Genomic DNA, 19,676 nt, shown 5'->3' with positions numbered 1-19,676 from the left:
GTAAAACTTGACATACAGACTCAGTGTTGAGGCTTTGATAGAGAAACTTCACTGCCTGCTTCTTTAAAACAAGGAAATCTGTCTGCACAAGAGAGTTGTGGAAGTGGCAACAAGTGGATCACTGAACTTTAAGTTCAGCCTGTTCAAGACTTCTGCACACAGAGTGCAGTGAAGACAACTTAAGACTGACGTTCTCAAATTGAGCCAAACACTGCAGAATTTTAGCGAAAGCCTTAGTGCTATTTGATAGGTCTTTTTTTTTCTTACCAATGAAGCTTGGACATAATCCATTAAAGGGCCTGAACATATTACAGGTCTTCTATTAAAGTCATTATCGGGTCAAATCTGTATTCAGTAGTAGTGCTTGAAGGTCAGCAGGCTTCAAATGAATTAAAATGAATTGATGTTAGTGAAAGTCAAGTTAAATTGTAAGGGATTCACACCTAAAATCTCTGTGGTCCAGCACTCGAGCAGATCTCCACCCTCAGAGAAGTTTCTCTGGTCGTTACCTGCTTGTGTGGTGCAGCTGCTCTGATCGTCTGATACTGACGCAGTGCGACTGCAGTGGAGTTACAGTGAAGTCTGGTGTGACGTGACAAAATGTGCTGGGAATGAGAGATCAAATAACACTTGTCAAGTGTCTGGCAAGGTTGAGGCCTCCATTACAGTGGTAGGGGCTTTACTCAGGTGGTCATTGTTCTCAAGCACTGAGCGGTGAGGTGAAGGCTGGAGTGGTGGTCATGTGATTACAGCAGAGAAAAGAGGCCTGAAAGCCTCTTGTTGTGTGAAGTGTTGTAACTAAGCTGAATGGTTGGGTAGGAGATCTGCATTTCAAAGAGACTCCTTCAGCTACTCCCTGTTGGACCTTCACTGAACTGCTGTCTGTTTAAAATCTCCTCCTGATACTCAAACACCTGCCTGAGGTCCCAGCCTGAAAAAACGAATAAAGCTCGTTACACAGCAGGCAACACAACTGTTCAACACAGCTTTTGGCAGCCTTGGCCACAGCAGCCTTGGACCAGAGGTGTGACCGGAGGGTCCTGCCAGTAAACATTTGGGTGTGTGGGGGGGGGGTGCCAGCGCTCATCCATTATTAACAGTTGACACTGGAGCAAGGCACCTAACCCCCTAACTGCTCCTGTGTGTGTGTTCACTGCATGTAAATTGCTGGGTGTTCCATGTGTGTTCAACCAAGGATGGTTTAAATGCAGAGGAAAAATTCTGTGTATGTAAAAATGAATGATTCTTCTTCTATTTTATATTTATTCAAGTTTTACCATTTTGATTTGTAATGCATTTAAAACAAGAAACTCAGAGGTGACCCTGGGTGGAAGAACAGATGAAACATGTTCAATTGTTCATTGTTTTGTTCCAGTTATTCAAACCCCTCACATTTAAAGACAGAGTCAGATATCCTTTAGATGAAAAATGTGAATTAATCAGTTACTGCTCACCTGTGGAGGCTTTCTTGATTTGGTTATTTTGATTTGGTTTGTAATTTCCCAGTAATGGGACTAATAAAGGATTATTTTAGGATTATCTTATCTTAATTTGTAAGCATTCAGAGAGTGTCTTGTGTTTATATGGTTTTCTCCTCCTTCAGGTCAAATTAAATCAAATTTCAGTAAAAATCAGAGCGCTCAGTTTGTTTAAGAGCAGAGTTCAGGGACCGTCTGGTCTCTTAAGGCCTGAAGCAGCAGGAGAAGACACCTGCTGAACTCAGCTTGATTGATCTCATGTCTTCAGACCTGAGAGAACAGGGAGCTGCTGTGCTCAGCAGAACATACTGAGTGGTTCACATTAATGCTGTTTGTGCAATGAGAAGGGGTAAAAATAAATATTCCAAATGTTTCTTCTAAAATCCACAGAGCACGAAAATCTGTCTCCAAAGAACAGTCTAAAAATAATGACCATTCCAGCTTTTATGATGAAAATATTCTTCTTAATGTTACACATCCATTATCAGGTTAGTTTAGAGTGAGCCATCTGTTTAATTGTATTTCACTTTTCCTAACTGTGTCAACATTCGTTATATTTTTGAACTGAACATGAATCAGAAAAGGTTTTGCTGCTTCAGTCAGACGGGCTGTGTGTTCACATTCCCACATCGACACTTTGCTCTCAACCTGTGCCAGCTTTCTTACTGCTCACCTGACTTAATAGATTCAAAGATTCAAAGCGTTTATTGTCATATGCACAGTAAGGAAACAGGTTTCCCTGTACAATGAAATTCTTACTTTGCTGTCCACACTGAATGCCATAAAAAGTTTAAGGCATATTAGAAAAATAGAATAATTTAACAAAATAGGCAATTTGAGAGGAGCATGCAATCTATATACATAAATGTGCATGTGTGCTACATCAGCTGTTGTGCAATATTCAGCAGAGAATGAATAATTGTGCAAAAACTGTCAGGAGGTAAACAGCATGGTACAAGTGCAATTACTGCATATTAAGGTGCATGAACAATAGACAATATTGCAGTTACTGTGTTACTGGATGTAAACCGTCAGTATGTGCAAGGGTACAGTCCATTGGTACAGACCCCTGTCAGCTGTTGAGGAGTCTGATGGTGGAGGGAAAGAAGGAGTTCCTGAGTCTGAAGGTCCTGCACTTCACACTCCTGTACCTCCGGGCCGAGGGCAGGAGAGTAAACAGACCTGTTGGGGGTGGGGTCCTTGATGATGGAGGCAGCTCTCCTGTGGACTCTGCACTGGTAGATGCTCTGCAGGGAGGACAGAGGAGTCCTAGTGATCTTAGACGCAGTCTTCACCACTCTCTGCAGGTGTTTGCCGTCCATGACTGTAGAGCTGCCGTACCACACAGTGATGCAGCTGGTCAGGATGGACTCAACAATGCAGCTGTAGAAGTTGCTGAGGATCTTCGGCAACATGCCAAACTTCCTCAGCCTCCTTAAGAAGTACAGTCGCTGCTGAACTTTCTTCACAAGCTGTGTGGTGTTGAGTGTCCAGATGAGGTCCTTGCTGATGTGAACCCCCAGATATTTAAAGTTACTCACCCTCTCCACTTGCAGTCCCCGGATAAGCAGTGGCCGATGAGGGCTCCTCTCCTTCCTCATGTCCCCTATCATCTTCTTGGTCTTGGTTGTTGTCTTCACACCATGTCACCAGAGTGACCACCTCCCTCCTGTAGGCCGCCTCGTTTCCGCCAGTGATGCGTCCTATTACGGTGGTGTCATCCGCAAACTTCAGGATGATGTTGTCCTTGTGGGAGGCCACACAGTCGTGGGTGAACAGGGTGAAGAGGATGGGACTGAGGACACACCTCTGTGGTGTGCCGATGTTTGTGATGATGCTGGCTGAAGTCCTGTTCCCCATTCTGAAAGACCGAGACCTGCCAGTCAGAAAGTCCAGGAGCCAGTCACAAAGGATGGAACGGTTTGTGGGTGAGCTTGTGGGAGAGGACCATGTTGAATGCAAAGCTGTAGTCAATAAAGAGCATCCTGATGTACGAGTCTTTATTCTCCAGGTGTGAGAGAGAGATGTGCAGGGCTGCGGCGATAGTGTCTGAGGTGGACCTGTTGGGCCGGTAGGCGTACTGCAGGGGGTCCAGTGTGTCCAGGATGCTGCTCTGAATGTCGGTCAGCACCACTCTCTTGAAGCACTTCATAATGATTGGAATGAGTGCTACTGGCCTAGAGTCATTCAGGCAGGTGGGAGGGCTCTTCTTGGGGAGGGGGCCAATGGTGCTGGTCTTGAAGCAGGAGGAGACAGTTCTCTGGCCGAGGGAGAGGTTGAATGGAGGTGAGAATGTCTGTCAGCTCCTTGGCACATGCTGTGAGGGCCGGTCTGGGAATTTTGTCTGGTCCTGCTGCTTTGTTGGGGTTGATCTTCCTCAGGGATTTGTTTACCTGGGCTGATGAGACGACTGGTGGGGCTGAGGGGGGTGTAGTGTAGGGTGTGGTATAAAGAAGGAGATGGTGATTGATTTCCGGAGAAGGACATCACCACATACACCGGTGAACATCCAGGGCTTGGACATTGAGATGGTGGACAGTTTTAAGTATCTGGGTGTCTACCTCAACCATAAACTGGACTGGTTACATAACACCGATGCCCTGTACAAGAAGAGCGAATAAAGTCGGCTCCACCTTCTGAGGAGACTGAGGTCCTTTGGAGTGTGCAGGGCCCTCCTAAGGACTTTTTATGACTCTGTGGTAGCCTCTACTATTCACTACGCTGTGGTCTGTTGGGGACCGGGCAGCACGGACCGGGACAGGAAGAGACTGAACAAGCTGGTCAGGAGGGCCAGCTCTGTCCTGGGCTGCCCACTGGACTCTGTGGAGGAGGTGGGTGAGAGGAGGACGTTAGCCAAGCTGACATCCATCATGGACAACACCTCTCACCCTCTGCATCAGACAGTGGAGGCTCTGAGCAGCTCCTTCAGCGGCAGACTGCTACACCCTCAGTGTAGGAAGGAGCTACAGCAGCTCCTTCATTCCCACTGCTGTTAGACTCAACAGTCTAGTCCTCTTTTCCTCCCTTATGAAGACTTGTATAGAGCTGTATAGTGTACAGTGTTTAAATGAAAATTGCTAATTTATTATCTCTTCTTTTTGCACTCTATTCTGTTCTTGTGAGCCTTTGGACAAAGCCTTTGGTTTTTGGTTAAGGAAGGTATGGATGAGGCCATATGGGTGTTGGATGATGCTGCTAAAGCAGGGGTGTCAAACTCAAATACATAGTGGGCCAAAATTTAAAAAATGCTCCAAGTCGAGGGATAGACTGGTTTAGTGTTTATTGAAAACAAATTGAAATGATCTTGTTGAATATATTGAACCCGAACACTGCACAGAAGGTATTTCCTATAACATCAATCATTAAATAAAAGTTGCTGCATACATGTCTTATAGCTTTTTATGCAGTGTTTCCAGAGTAATTTAAAGTGAAAACATTTTTTATCTACAGGCCAACAACAGACAGGAATTCATTTACTTCAAAGAAAAACCAGAACTGCTTGTGTTATGGTGCTCATAACATGTTCCATTTTCAAGGATTTGCTGCACAGTAATTCCCAGTGAATGATGCAGTGACAAGTTGTCAGCTCACCTGTGCCGCTTTCCTCCCACATCTTCTCCTGCCAACCAATCCACTCTTTTGACTACACATCGTAGGTGCTTCATCTGTAGTCAGGCCCACAAGTTTATCCCAAAACAGCCCTATTTCATTCACACATTTGGATACCTCCTGAAAGATATCCCTTCCCGTAGTTGTGCTGTGCATTGAGAATAATCCCAAAAGTTCCTCTGTTATGCACAGACTTGAACCCACTCCACGGATAAAGACTGACAGCTGGGCAGTATAAGTGTTGTTGCTATCATCCACAGCGAGGGAGTATGCAATGAAATCTTTTCCCTTTCCCATCAGCTGTTGTTGTTGACTGGTGGCAAGCTGATTTACACGATCAGCAACGGTGTTTCTGCTCAGGCTCACATTTAAAAATGGTTGCCTTTTCTCCCTCTGTAAATGGTTGGGCTGATTTTATGATCACTGCTGCCCCATAAAACTAGCCTCTACAGCAGCCTCGCTTTGTGATTTGTTAATGCATGTTAACATAGTTAGCATCCAGCTTAATTATGCTAGCACAGCCCTTGTATGCGGTAGTTTATGCTGGTGCTACTCTGTCACAATGGTATTTTGTATTATATTGTATTTGGTATTATTTCTACTGCATTTCCGATTGTATTTAAACAGTGTTGTGTTCAGTTAATGTAAGTAGAATTTATTTGAATTTATTATTTATGGTGTACACTGGAACATATCACATACATGTGATCTTGTAATTAAAATGGTCCTGTTTTTATTTGATACAGGCCAGGTTCACCAGTTGTGGTGATAAATTGATGGCGAGCTACTGAACTGCCTGGAGTTGAAGAACCTTTAGCCAGCTTTTTCCTGACGGTCTGGTAGGAAACTGCTGCAGCCCAGTCCTCCCCCCACACCTTCTCACTCACTCACACACATGCACAATTGCCCATGGACCATTACACTTAAAGGACTGTGCTAACTGTGTGTTGCCAATCTGGTACCCAGGGTGGTGGGTGCCACTTCCTGGGCTGTATTATGTTCCTTAGTTGATGTTTCTATGACTATTTGTTGCAACTGATAAAGTGTTAAAAAAAAACTAAATAATAAAATATCTATATAACAAAAAAATATATAAAAAAAATATCAGGGGTTATTGGTTGTTGTATGTATGTTTGTCATTTATTGTTAATATAAGGTGCCAAACAAATCTACATGGTGTATGTGTGTTTTATGTACTGCAACAACTTCTCCCTGAGCTGAACCATGTCTTCTGATTATATTAGTCTATCATACCATTAAGCTAAACATTAAATATAGCTTCAGTAGCCTTGCTTATATGCTACATTTAGATCACAGTGAAGTCTGGTTAATGGTTTAATGAAAGGATTTTGAAACCAAACCTCCCTCCATCTCTCTCTCGATCTCTGTTTGCCCCCCCAACAGCATGTTTTACCTCTTAATGGAGAGGAATCATTTGATGTTTGTATTGTGTTTGTGGACAGGATGAAGAGCTCAGGTTTGAAATTAACTGAGTTTAATACCAAAAAATGAAATATTAATCTTAAGTGTAAAATATTCAAATGTTCAGTCAGATAGAGAGGTATTCTACACAGGAATTTTCTCAAAAACAACATGTAGAAAGTAATTTGTCTCAGTCTTCATTCACAAGTCTCTGGAAGCGTGTGGTGCAGAGACCCTGTCCTCACCCTCCATGTCCATACTCTCCATTCTGCCTGTGTCTCCATGTTTTCTTCACAATTAGGTGCATTTGCCCTCCATCCAATAACGTATGAGGATGGAACAGATAAGCAGTAGCAAAAAGTCCTTCAAGCTGTCCCTGTCTGTCCTTACATGACATTGTTTGTTTTATTTCTCTTCTCTTTGTTGTTGCTAACGATGCTCCTTCAAGTCACTCGACCGCCGCTGCTGCTGAGGTCGACTCTGAATAATGTGTTTCTACACTGCGACTGAAAATCCTGCATAGTATACCTAAAAACTATATTGCAATCTTCCCATACTGATGTATTTGAAATGTCTTGGTGCTGCTGTTTCCCTTCAGAAGGGCAGTTTGCTGGCGAGGGGAATCTTCTTTTTCAGGGTCAGAGTGGAATTGACCTGCTCGGCCGACAGCAGGTTGTGCCACTGGGCAACCGGCTGCCGTGGGTTGGACAACATGTCAGCCCAGTGCCTCAGCTGGTTCCCTGTGGCGTCGCAGCCCAGAAAGATCTTCCCTATGGGGTCATTACGGGTCATGGCATCATGGTCCCAGACCGAGATCACCAGGTTCACCCTCTGTGGAAGAGTTTTTGTCTAATTTAGATCGAGACTCTCTAAAACAGCAGAGCAATGTCAGTAAATCTGAGTTTTGAGTTTTGTCAATCTCAGCCTTCTGCTTTCTGAAACTAGTTGCATCTGACAGCATGAGCCTTTGCTTTACCAATTTAATGTTAATTAAGATTATTGCAGATTGCATATTATTTTAACTTCATGGCAGAAATTAATGCAGAGTGAGACGTTGTCTTCGTGTTAAGATGTATCTTGTAAGTAATTTAATCTTATTTGTTTTGAACTAAAAGCTTCAGTATTTGGATCAAGCAGCTTATGAAAAATAAGGTGTGTCAGCTTTAGTAGGTTACAGCTGTTGTTTAAATGTCTCAGAGAGAAATTTAATCAACATATATTCAATAGTATCAGACTCGTTATCTGCAGATACTCAGTCTGAAAAGATGTGTATTCAGCAGCTGCACCAGAGGAGGATTTCAGTACTGCTATTGCTAACATTTCCTGCTACATCCTGTCTGCTGACAGGCAACTTCATTACAGCTTCCTGAGTTTGACTGGCTATAAACTGATACACCAGCTGCTGTGCGTCATTCAATCAAGAATCAAGAATCAAGAGTCTTTATTTCATTATACGAATATAACAAAATTTTGTAGAGATTCCCGGCTTAAAGGCACACATCTAAATAACACAAACACTTAAAAAAACACTTATGAAAAATATAAAACACAAAGTAAAGTAAATAAAGTGCAGCTTAGTGCCAGTCCCAGTCTATGGAATGCTGTGAATGTTTAATTGTGCACGTATGTGTGTGTGTGTGTGTGTGTGTGTGTGTGTGGTGAACGTTAAAAAGTTAAACTAGCTGATGTATCAGAGACTTACTGAAGATAGACTAACGAAGAAAAAAATGAAAAAATGCCTTCACTAAAAATGTGTTCCTGTAAAACTCTAACAGTCTATATGCAGTCTATATATAAGATATTTGCAATTTAATGACTGGAATTTTTCTGAAACACTGTGTATCAGTCGATCTCTGTTTCTTATCTGGTAACACTCACCTGGATTTGGTCAAAGGACACATCAAAGGTGAAGGACTCGTTGTAATAAGGGTTCAGAGTCTTCTTCTTAACAGAGGTCTTCCTTTTCTTCCACTTTCTCTTGTCCAGAGCCAACTGCACTTTCACATAAGGATCTACAAACACCAAGTGGATGTTAAATTCATGCATAAAAGGAAAGGAAGTGAAATTTGTTCCAAAAGAAGAAATATCACAAGTCTTTACTTCTCTGAGGAATAAAATTGAATAAACTACAATAAAAAACAAAAAGTGCAAACAAAAAACAATTATTTGAGGGGTTTTTTTTTGGTCATTTACACTGAAACCTGACTGCTATAGACATCTATGGATGAACCTTTTTCAAAAATTCATCATAATGTGTTTACTGACAGATTTTTTTAAAAACATATGAAGAACATCAGGTAAAAAAAATAGTCTCTCTGTTATCATCAACCTCCAACCTGACCAGGTTGAAGACAGCTAAATGAAGAGAAAACTTCATTTGAATGTTGTGACCCACAGCAGAAAGATTTCACAGTGAACACACAGTGTTGTTATCTGATGCTCTAAACCTCGTCTCCATCTGTAGAAATGTGTTAACATTACATTAATCAGAAAATCAAAAACACATCAGCACAACGGCTCAGTCTGGAATCTTCACCTGAAAGATCAAGTAGAGCGCAGAACAAGCATTGCACTTCGAAAATAAAAGACATCCTTTCAAACAGAGTTTAGCCAGGCAGCCATCTTGTTACTGACTCTGTTTTTGTCACTATCTGCTGTTTTGAGCAGTTGAGCTGGAAATGTCTGCTACTGAGAGGATGGAAAGATTTGTCCCTTGAGGTGACTGTACTACAGCTCGATGTACATATACGGACGAGTTGAATAAAGTGTCCACCTCGTATTGATCGCACAGTTAGACCCAATTTGATACTTTATTTCTTAAAGGAGTGGAACTGAACAGCTGAAGAAATTATATGATAACTGCGGATAGCATCAGAAATAAAAAACAGACAGTCTTGCCGTCTCTTGAATTTCCGTCGGGATCAATAAAGTATGTATCTATCTATCTTGATTGGTTATCCAGCCAGTAAATCCCAGTGTTTTATGTGTTGTGTCTATTTGTGTCTATTTAGCCTCATTTACTTGGCTGGTGTGGATCAGGACAAATATGGTGTTGAATTAGACATGAGACGGCACCCACTGACCTGCTGCCACTGATGGTAACCTGAACTTAATCAAAAGTTGTGAGTACTGATTGATTTGATGATAAGATCCTGTCTCAGTCTAACCTGAACTTCCTCCAATGTCCATGCTCTTCAGGTTTTTGGCCTCCAGGATCACAACAGTTAGTTTGCTGGCGGTAGGAACATAACGCAGAGAGAAGCAGAGCTCCCCCAGGTTCTCATCCTGTGGAGAAGGACCATCATACACAAAAAGACTACAGTTAGAGGCTATAGACTATGACCTGTCCACCCAGTCTGTCGGTCCCACTGCAACCAGTAGGAACCACAGATTCCGATAAAACCTGCCTCAGTGTGTGCCTGGACATTTGACTGTTGTTTTACTAGACAACAGCGGCTGAAACAACAGATCTCCTTATTCTTTCTGTATGGCGAATAAATTCAATATAATATAAGAAAACATAATAGAACATAACATTGATGTAATTAATTTTGCCCTGCAACAAATGTATTTTTTTTTTTAACATTTTGTATATCTTCTGGGTACAATCTGAGTCTGGGTTAGTTGCAACTTAGGAAACTGCTTCAAATATTTTATATCATGCAACAGAAGAAAGAATTTTTGATCCAGAGGGTCAATGGGATCACTTAGGACTGTGAGTATACCTTCAACACAGTAGTAAACTTGAGACAAATCTTTCAGAAAACTCTGTAGGTGTGTCTTAAACTTAATAGAAATGACAGCCCCCAGGAAAGAAGTCAGTGAGCTTAGAAGCTGGTAGGAAGACTAGTCTTTCTGTACCCAGAGTGAAGTAGGCAACAGTGACAAAGAAAACCTCAAACTTGGCAGGCTCAGTGAGATCCAGCCACTCTTCAATGACGTGGTTCCAGTCGACGTTGCAGAGTTGCAACCTGAGTTCACCAATGATGTTGTGTTTGGAGAATCTGTTGAAGTCAAACACCTGCATCACCAAAGTTGACTTCAGGAGTGAAGACTTGGATATCTGTTAAAAGATGGTTAGAAGCATCTGTTCATTTTTTAAGACTGTCAGTACAGCTTAAAAGAACTTCTTCATGGTGACCAAGTTAGGCAGCTTCCTGCAGCTTAGTTCATAATCACATCAAACACAGCATTAATTCAGAGGTGAAAAAGGTCTCCTGACATTGTTATAGAACTAACACACAGCAGACAAGAGAAAAGATTTGAACTAAGAGCATTAAATGTAATACTTTTTTAAAAAACTTTTCGGGCCCTTTGGTTTAAGGAAATTGAATTCACTGCTAATTGCTCTCTCTTGCCTGGAAGTGGAATTGTTCATTGAAGATGGGATTCAGAGTGTTCCTGAATACTTTGGTCTCACAGGTTTTGGATTTGTCAGGGCAAATGTAGACTTTGACATATGGGTCTGAGCTTCCTCCCAGGTCCATGGCCTTCAAGCCGCTGGCTTGTTTGATCCCCACTGTGAGCTTAAAGACAGACACAAAGCAAACAGGGACTGACTGTTATTTACACTGTGAGAGGAACTTCGCTAATGTCACATCTCAGTCAGTGTCCAGGTGTCAGCTACTGCACACCACAGTCCCTGACGGAACTGTTGGTGATCGAGTTGCATTGTGGGTAATGTAGGCCCCAGTTTTTAATGAGGATGAAGAATGACTGCAAAGAAAAAGATTATATTTATGGTTCTGCTGTTGCCATTTGGATCCTTTTTGTTTTGAGTGTCTATCATGAGTCTGATAACATTTTAGACATCATATGGTGAATGCCAAAAACTTTTAATGTACAGGACAGCATGGAGGCTCAACGGTTAGACAGGATACACTTTAATCGTAGTGAGAGACTTAGAGACTGAGTCACCTCAGACTGTGCAGCGTTGTAGTCCAGAGAGTAGAGCATCTTCCCTCTTTCCTCCTGTTTGGTCGAGCCATAGTCCACATCCACTACATCTGGTTGCACCTATCAGAGCCATCGTCAGATCACATCCATCATACAAACACTAATACCAGTCTGCCTGTTCATTTGTCTTACAAATGTTAATGGAGTACAATGAATTGCTGTACAGGTTTGATAAAAGATCAAATCACACTGAACAAAATGAATGCAGTAACTTAGAAAATCACCATTTGAGTTATTTAACTCGCTGCATGTACTGATATTAGAATTTTAACAATCAGTTAATAAATCCCTCACTGAAGCAAAATCTACGTGCTTCTTCAGGCAGACTCAAGACGTTTTTCACTTAAAAACTTTCACTTTCAAACTAACACACACGTAACAACAGGCCAGTGTATAAATTTCCCTCATGGTCTCACTGAAAATGGCTCATGTCTACAATTTCTTCAAATCACTACAAGAAAGAAAATCTAACAACCAATAGCTCAAACAATATTTTTTTATGAGTTTGAGAATGTAGAAAAATGAAACGAGTTCACCTCCAGGGGGCACTGTTACTCACCAGAGCTTTGCTGGTTTTTCCATTCACTTCTTTCAGAATAATCCTCTCATCCTTCTTCAGCCGCTTCTTCTTCTTGCCTTTGCAACAGCACTTGATGCAGATACACAGACAGCAGATCAGAATCAGCAAACCACCGCTCACAAAAATGGTGTAAATCGCCCATCGAGGTACTGCAGAGACAAGATAGAAGGATTTCAAATTGTATGACACGATGCCAGTCCAATGTCTGAGATTAGACTGTAAAACAGGTGTGAGTGTGCCCCGTCCTGCTGTCTTACACCTTTTACACCTGCATTACACTAAGAGGAGTCAAACTTGTTTTAAGGACATTACATCAAAGTTGGATCAGCCTGTAGTGTGTTTTTCCACTTTAATTTTGAGCGTGACTCCAAATCCAGACCTCTATGGGTTAATAAATTTGATTTCCATTGATAATTTTTGTGTTTTTGTTGTCAGCACATTCAACTATGTGAAGAACAAAGTATTTAATAAGAATATTTCATTCATTCAGATCTAGGATGTGTTATTTTAGTGTTCCCTTTTTTTGAGCAGTGTACTATCTTGGGAGACATTTTGAAAACATGGTTTGAGATTGTCAAGAGAAACAAAATGGAAGGTGACAGCAAATTACTAATATGGCCCTCTCAAATGCCCAGTTTCTGTCACAGCGTGTCAGATGATATGTTCATCAGGTGGACAGAGAGGGGAATAACAGCAATATATACACTAGGGAAAACCTTTAAGGCCTTTAGAAAACTCAAGCAAGAGTTTTATCTCGAAAACAGAGACCTGTGCCGTTACTTACAGTTACAAGATTTTTACAAGGAAGTACAGGTGCTTATCACCGGGGATTAATGAGGTGATTGTACTTCTGACAGGTGCATATAAAGGAATTCCTTCAAAGATTGTGTCGAAATTGTACAATAGTCTCCAAATTCACTACATGTCAAATCAAAATGGGAACAAAAATTCAATGTAGCACACAACAATATTCAACTACCTTAAGAAGATGGTGAGAATTGGGATGGAAAAATCTCATGCGCGTTTTTATCACCCCACACATAAAGGTTAAACAACTGCATTTACAACAGAAATGTTGGAGGGGGTGTGGACATGCAGACGTTCATGAGGAGATGTACACCATGGAAAAATTGACTGGATTTTGAACAAAAATGGCAGAAATTAACTATATTCAAGGCCAAATTCCAGCCACGGCATTCTTAAAAAAAGGAATAAGAATGTGAAACACCTCCTCCAATATGTTACTGTTTCTATTTTGATTATGTGTTGTCGTTGTTGCTGCTATTTTGCTTATAATAATTTGAAAATGGCAAAATAAAAAATTGGAAAAAGACAATACAATATTAAACTAATGCATTCGACTGGATTAGGATAAAACTCATCTGTCTGATCAATGCATCAATAATTATAACCCAACAATAAATTATAAGCCTACTGTAAACTATTCTGCATAATTTCATTGCCTTTATTTTTAGCTACAGGGCCATCAAAACAAAAACAAATAGACTGAGGAACAGCTTCTTTCCTAAAGCTGTCACTAGACTCAACACAAGTCTAGCACAAAAGAACTGACAGGCTTTGCACATTACTGGCAATGCCACCTACACCATAATGCTGCTAAATCCAGGAACTCCTGGAACTCTTGTCACCTGCACTATCGCTGCTCTGCTGTATGTTGAGGTTGTTGTATACTGACATATACTGCCAGATATATTTATTCTTATACTTTATTATTTTATTTTTTTTTTTGTACTTTATTCTTTACATTTCTGTACTTTATCATTTACTTTATTGCTGTGTGCACTTTATGGGAAAGCGGAAATCTCGTTGTACCTGTACAATGACAATAAAAGCTTTCTATTCTATTCTATTCTATTCTATTCTAGTATTTTAAGTATATTTTGATGCTAATGCTTTGTACTTTGCTCAACCCTGTAGTGTGAGCCTTTGGTTCCCCTTCATCAGAGTGAGAATCAGAATTCCTTTATTTATCCCCAAAGGGAAATTCTTTTTCGTACAGACATTGCACTTGCAGTTTTCCCGACCAAGAAAGAAAAGTGAACACAACAGCAACAACAACATCCTCCTCTCAGACACCACTGTCAGAGAGTCTAGTTCCTCTCCCACAACATCTTCTTAATGATTCTATTGATTCTGTTAGTGTCCCTCACCCTCAGGCAGCTGCCCAGAAATGTCGTCTCATGTCAGCAATTTTACTTTATTCTGTATTTTGCATCAAAACTCCTGAATCAAACATTACATCACACAACAGGTGAAATCAACTTCATGAACTATTCAGGTGAAATATTAACAATTAATTAAGTGATTCTGTGAGGAGGAAATTAAATGCATGTTGTGTATTGTTTTAAAGCTTAATCCTTTTGCTCATTACGGTTAGTGATTGTACAACAACTTAGTTGGAGCAGCAATGTTTGTCAAATGGAAATTATTTACAAATTCACATATTCTGGATTTAGACACATAAACATGTTTACGTATGTCTTTGTACATGTGTGGAGGTTGATTACATGCTTTACCACCTCTTTTTGTTTGTGTCTGCAGCTGTTCAACGACTTACAGGGGATCTTGTCCAACAGGTCATTGAAGAAGTGAGCGGCAACAGCGGCGGCTGGGTTGACAGTGGTGTTGGTGTAGGTGGAGGTGGTGGAGAAGATGGTGATGGGTTGAGTGGTCAGGGGCAGGGAGGATGTGATGGATGAATTTGGGGTTGAACGGGTGGCAGGCATGATGAGAAGGATGAAGAGAGGAGCTCTGGAGGCAGAAGAAGAGAAACAGATTCAGTCTGGCCTCTAATACTACTGAATATTACTGAATACTACTGAAGGTGTGTTGGTTTCTATAGAAACAGGAGCTGTGGTCATTTGTCATAGAAGCAGCGTTACTGTGATGATGCTGATTACTTGATGTGATGAAAAGTTGTTAAAAATGTCCAGTTAGTCAAGTTATCTTCATCTGGCAGACACGGCAGTATTATCATCTCATGTATCAGTACATTAGTTTTGTTAACATGACTTTGAAACTGTAAATCAAACAATACTTCACTGTGATGATAATAATAATAACAATAATAATGACAATTATTAGTAGTATTATTATTATTTTTATTGGGGTTAGATTTACAGTCAGAGCTGACAGTGGAAACTCAAACTGGAAGTTTGTGATGTATAAAATCAAACATGTGAAGCATTGAAAGCTGAGTGTAACTCCACCTGCAGGACTCCACCATGAACAAACAGCAGCAGCACATTCACTCACAGCCCGATCTGATAACAGAACTCCTCACAAAGTTTCAACACTGTTTCTCAGAGTCACGTACATCATTTTATCTTCTACTTATACTACGTACTACCTGGCTCAACTTCACAGCACCAGATGCTGAGAAATCCAGACTTTTAGTCCCTGGTTAAGGATCAGAAACACTGGAGCCTACATTTCTCATAATGCAACAAACTGCATATTAAATCATAATGTTTCCTTAACTCTGTGACACGGGTTTTAAGACATATATTTGAATCTCAGGTTGACAGCAGTGGTGTTTGTTCCTCCACTTGGAATCTGTGGGCTTGATGACTTGATGGGCAGATACTGAACTGCTGTCAACTTTACTTCTTTTTACTTTCCTAAACATGTTGGTCACCACTGTACAAAATTTTGCTCATAAAAAAAAGTTAACAAGATTGTTGACTTTGTCCAGTTGCTAAGAGACAAGATTTCCCCACAGTTTATTTCCCGAACCTGTTTATATCGTCTCCTAACTGCCTGCAAACCAACCCCTCTGGAGCAGTTTTCACCCAGAGTAAAGTCACAACACATTTAATAAACCCGAAAAATTCCTCCATTTTGGATCCTCTACTGCACTGAAGCTTTCAAAGTCATAGTCAAAGTCATAAAAAAACAAGCAACTCATAACCAGAACCTGCAACTGAAATATTTTACTCACTAATGAGGAGTTTTACAGAAATGTCGACATCCCTTCTTGCTCCACCCAGATGACTGAGACTGAAGTGTTTCTGAGGCTTGTGTCTCAGAATAAAAGCGAGTGGTAGTCGAAAATGAGTGAAGAGGAAGGAGGTGACATTCAACACTGGACTGGACTTTCCTTCAAACAGCCCTAAAAGTGTTTGATCAGAAAGAGGAAACGTCTCCTCCCTCCATCTCCATCACTGTAATCAGCAGGAAAACAAAACCCATTCTAAATGTCTCTTTTCTTTGCAAACAGTGAAAGTTGACTTCATGTTTTGAAGCAGAAAAACAAAAGTCAACAACTTTACTCAAAGATCTGAGTGTAAACAAAACTGTTGTACCAAAGTCGTCCCTGTGGGGCTTCTGTCTCACAGGGTCTGTCTTACAGCTTGTGTTATAGAAAGCTAGAAATACAGAATACAGAAAGGTCATGACTGAGAAAGTAACATCAGAATCTTGTTTGTGGTTAACATCCAGTAGTTTAACTTCCCACCTTTGAGTGTGTGAACGCAGACTAAAGTTTTTTAGGCAAAGAAACCTCAGCTGTTCGATGGATGTGCTCACCGTTGTTTAAAGCTGCTGGAGGCAACGATTGCTGCTGCCGCTGCTTTAAGGTGAACAGCTTAAAGTTTCAACGTGTTTTCTCATCATGCAGCTGAAATGTAAATGTTGCTGAGAAACAAGTTTGCTAAACTGGAAATGCACAAACAGCCAGAAGCAGTTTCTGGAAGTGAAGCAGACTGAATTATTGTTACTGACATAATGTGTGTACAGAAGGCAGCCGAGACAAAGTACTCTGTATTACTGCTGACTTTTCTGTTGTATTATTCGACTTTTTAAACATTTCTTTCATAACTGTGAACATGAGGAAGATCTCAGCAGCTTAGATTTTTTTTAGCTTATTGAGTGGATGTCAAAGTAATATAAAGGTTAAGTAGCTAATCAATCCATCACAAAAACTGAAAAAGTACTAAAGAAAGAAAGATGGAAAAAGAAGAAACAGAAAGCAAAAAACAAATAAAAAGAGGAGAGTTTGGAAGAAACATTGAAAAAGCAGGAAGAGCAGAAAGATGAGAACAATAAAAAATGAGAAAGCTTGAAAAGGAAGAAAGATATAAACTAATGAGAATAATAAGAAACACAAAGGGACTCATTAAGAGAAATGGAAGAATGAGGGGAGAAAAAATGAAAAACAAGAAGAAAATGCATCAAAGGAAAGCAACAAAGAAGCACACGAGTGAAGCTGAAGGAGTGAAAAGTGTTTTATGGGATGTAACCACAAAAAGCAGCTCAACAAGCAGAGCCAGTTTTCACATCAACTCTCATACGTACAAACTACAAAACCGCAGTATTAACTGTGTATTTTACTGTGTACCACATGGCTTCCATTCCAGTCTGCTCATGAGATTAAACAGGAAAACAGCATTTCTCAACAGTAACACCAACCTTACCTGAGTGAAAAGATGACAGTTTGTGTCCCAAAATTTAATTTTTTCCTTTTATTTAAATCTCATTTCTTTGGTGTTTTGTTCGGTTGGCTGTTAAATCTGTTTTCTGTGCGGCTGAACTTCAGTTGGCCATCTTCATCTCTTAAAGTCAGTCTGCTTCAAGTTTCGGCAGCCACCACACCTGCTGAACACACACACTTACCTGCGTAGTCAGTGTTTAAACAGAGGTGGAGTCATTAACTATCAGCTATTCAAATATGTTTCATCCAGCAGCACAACTGCTGAAACACAAATCGAGTCCGGATGAGTCAAATAATTTCATGCTAATTTAAACAATATTCCAATTCAGATTCTGGGTCTTTTAATTTATTTTATAGCTTGTTTTTTTATTTTCATTTAATACATTTAGTAGTTTTTCTGATGAGACTTTGCATTTGTTTGCAGGTTCAGTTTTCTGGTTGCTAGATAGCAGCTCAGTTTTATCAATGGAAACATCACACTCCATAGATATTCGTGTTCTCCAGAGAATGACTCTTGACACCCTTTTGATCCTGACTTTTCATCTATCGCCACCATCAGGTCAACATGGTCAACCACTGGTGTCAATTTATCCACTTCATACCCCCATGAATGCCCACAAAGAAAAGAAAAAACAGCGTTCAGAGAGCACAGAGTTCATGTAGACAACTCTGCCAAGTCACACAGGTCATCACTGAAGTTGTACAACCCTACACAGTCGTGGATCAGCGGTTAGGGTGTCGGACCCGTAACCGGTGGATCGCTGGTTTGCTTCCCCGTCCCGGTGTCCATGGCTGAGGTACCCTTGAGCAAGGTACCTAACCCCCACTGCTCCTCGGGCGCTGCACGCGGTCGCCCACTGCCCCGGGTTTGCTGTGTGTGTGTGCACGTCACTTGGGTGGGTTAAATGCAGAGAACAAATTTTGTTGGAGTGAGTTCCCTCCAATGACAAAATATGTCACTTTAATCAAAAACTTTTAAACCTTTTAGTGATGACACAAAATAATTAATGTTTGAAACCTTCAGGTGATCACACTTTACTGAGTGTGTGTGTGTGTGTGTAAGAAGAGAATAAGTGACATTTTGAACAGGTGGAAATAGGACGAGGTCTGACTCAGCTCAAAGTAAAGAAGTTAGTCTGATTCGACTGTTACTGCATTTATTGGTTTAAAATGATGAGACAAACAAAAGCCAATCACAGCGCAGTAATCAGAGCAGGAAATTAAAACTCACTTTTCAGTTAGAAAGAAAAGTGCTGCTGCTCTGGGGTACAAGCCATCAAGAAGGTTGCACACCTGCAGTGTTCCTATGAAATCCAGTCTGCTGTCAAAGCACATCTTTGATGTCTAATAAATACATGGAGGGCTTTCCTTCCTCAGAAAACACAGCTGATTATAAACCAAGCATCGTGGACAACTAATCTTCTCTGCTTTTGTCCTGTTGTTGGTCTTCATCTTCACCACCTGTAAATCAGCAGAGGACTAAAGCCACTGTAGGACTGTGCATCATATCAGCCACATGCGCACAGGATAACATCGATCCACTCATAAAAACAGCTCAGTGGTGCTACTGGAGCTCTAAAACTGTACAGGGAACCTTTAAGTTGCCAAAGACAATTGTGTTTAAGAAAGAAGTCAGAAGTTCCACACAAAGGAACAGAAAAAACATAAACATGGGGTTCGTTTCTTATGAACCTCACAGTGTGTTGAATTGTTGCATTTTGATCAATAATCTGAATCCTCCAACTATAACTCAGTCAAGATTTGAGTCTTTAGCCTTTGAATCAAAGTATTTAGATCAAATCAACGACAATTTGAACTCAAGGAGCACTTACTGGCTTCTTCAGGAGTTTTCACATTTCAGCAGATGACTTCAGATTCATTTCTGAAAACTGAAAGTTTTAAAGGCTCCAGAAAAAGCTAGTAAGCACATTTTGAAACTTTCCATGTACAAATCACTGATTCTGATTTTTTATTATTTTGACTGCAACTTTTTATGCCACAGGTTTCCCACCTGAGTGGGACTTAAGTTATTGAGGAAAACATTCTAAATCTACCTGTCACCTTTTGCACTCCAAAAAATTTTATATACTGATACTGTTTCTCTATTATTTATTTTCACACAAGTGTCCTTTAGTGTATTTTATTCTTTTTTTCTCTGTTCTATTTTTATACTCAGTAT

The 19,676-nt window shown here is 40.5% G+C and overlaps 1 protein-coding gene across 5 annotated transcripts; it reads right to left on the bottom strand.

Moving 5' to 3' along the window:
* Positions 1 to 4,696: 4,696 nt before the first annotated feature.
* Positions 4,697 to 18,205, bottom strand: syt8 (synaptotagmin VIII). 5 transcript variants are annotated; one of them, XM_046395058.1, is made up of 10 exons: positions 17,481 to 18,205; positions 16,594 to 16,684; positions 14,624 to 14,817; positions 12,025 to 12,194; positions 11,427 to 11,525; positions 10,868 to 11,035; positions 10,405 to 10,572; positions 9,677 to 9,794; positions 8,388 to 8,521; positions 4,697 to 7,340 (listed from the first exon to the last, which is right to left on the bottom strand). In XM_046395058.1, exons 3-10 carry the CDS (start codon positions 14,790 to 14,792, stop codon positions 7,104 to 7,106), a joined length of 1,263 nt encoding a protein of 420 aa, XP_046251014.1. In that variant the 5' UTR covers positions 14,793 to 14,817; positions 16,594 to 16,684; positions 17,481 to 18,205; the 3' UTR covers positions 4,697 to 7,103. The 5 variants fall into 5 exon arrangements, with proteins under 5 accessions (XP_046251014.1, XP_046251016.1, XP_046251015.1 ...); XM_046395060.1 differs by lacking the exon at positions 17,481 to 18,205 and having other exon boundaries at positions 16,594 to 17,059; XM_046395059.1 differs by lacking the exons at positions 16,594 to 16,684; positions 17,481 to 18,205 and adding an exon at positions 16,007 to 16,583.
* Between the last annotated feature and the right edge of the window lie 1,471 nt (positions 18,206 to 19,676).

Source organism: Scatophagus argus, chromosome 7, assembly GCF_020382885.2.
Source record: "Scatophagus argus isolate fScaArg1 chromosome 7, fScaArg1.pri, whole genome shotgun sequence".
Taxonomy (NCBI): domain Eukaryota; kingdom Metazoa; phylum Chordata; class Actinopteri; family Scatophagidae; genus Scatophagus; species Scatophagus argus.
Note: the sequence above shows the minus strand (reverse complement) of the source record. Positions and strands in the feature narration are given on the sequence as shown.

What these genes read in the sequence shown, in the direction of transcription:
- syt8 (XM_046395058.1), bottom strand. Translation starts at nt 14,792, where the DNA reads ATGCCTGCCACCCGTTCAACCCCAAATTCATCCATCACATCCTCCCTG. An exon ending in GAAAAACCAGCAAAGCTCTG is followed by an intron (nt 11,526 to 12,024) that starts GTGAGTAACAGT and finishes TGGCTCTGATAG; the next exon opens with GTGCAACCAGATGTAGTGGA. An exon ending in TGTCCTTTGACCAAATCCAG is followed by an intron (nt 7,341 to 8,387) that starts GTGAGTGTTACC and finishes ACTCTTCCACAG; the next exon opens with AGGGTGAACCTGGTGATCTC.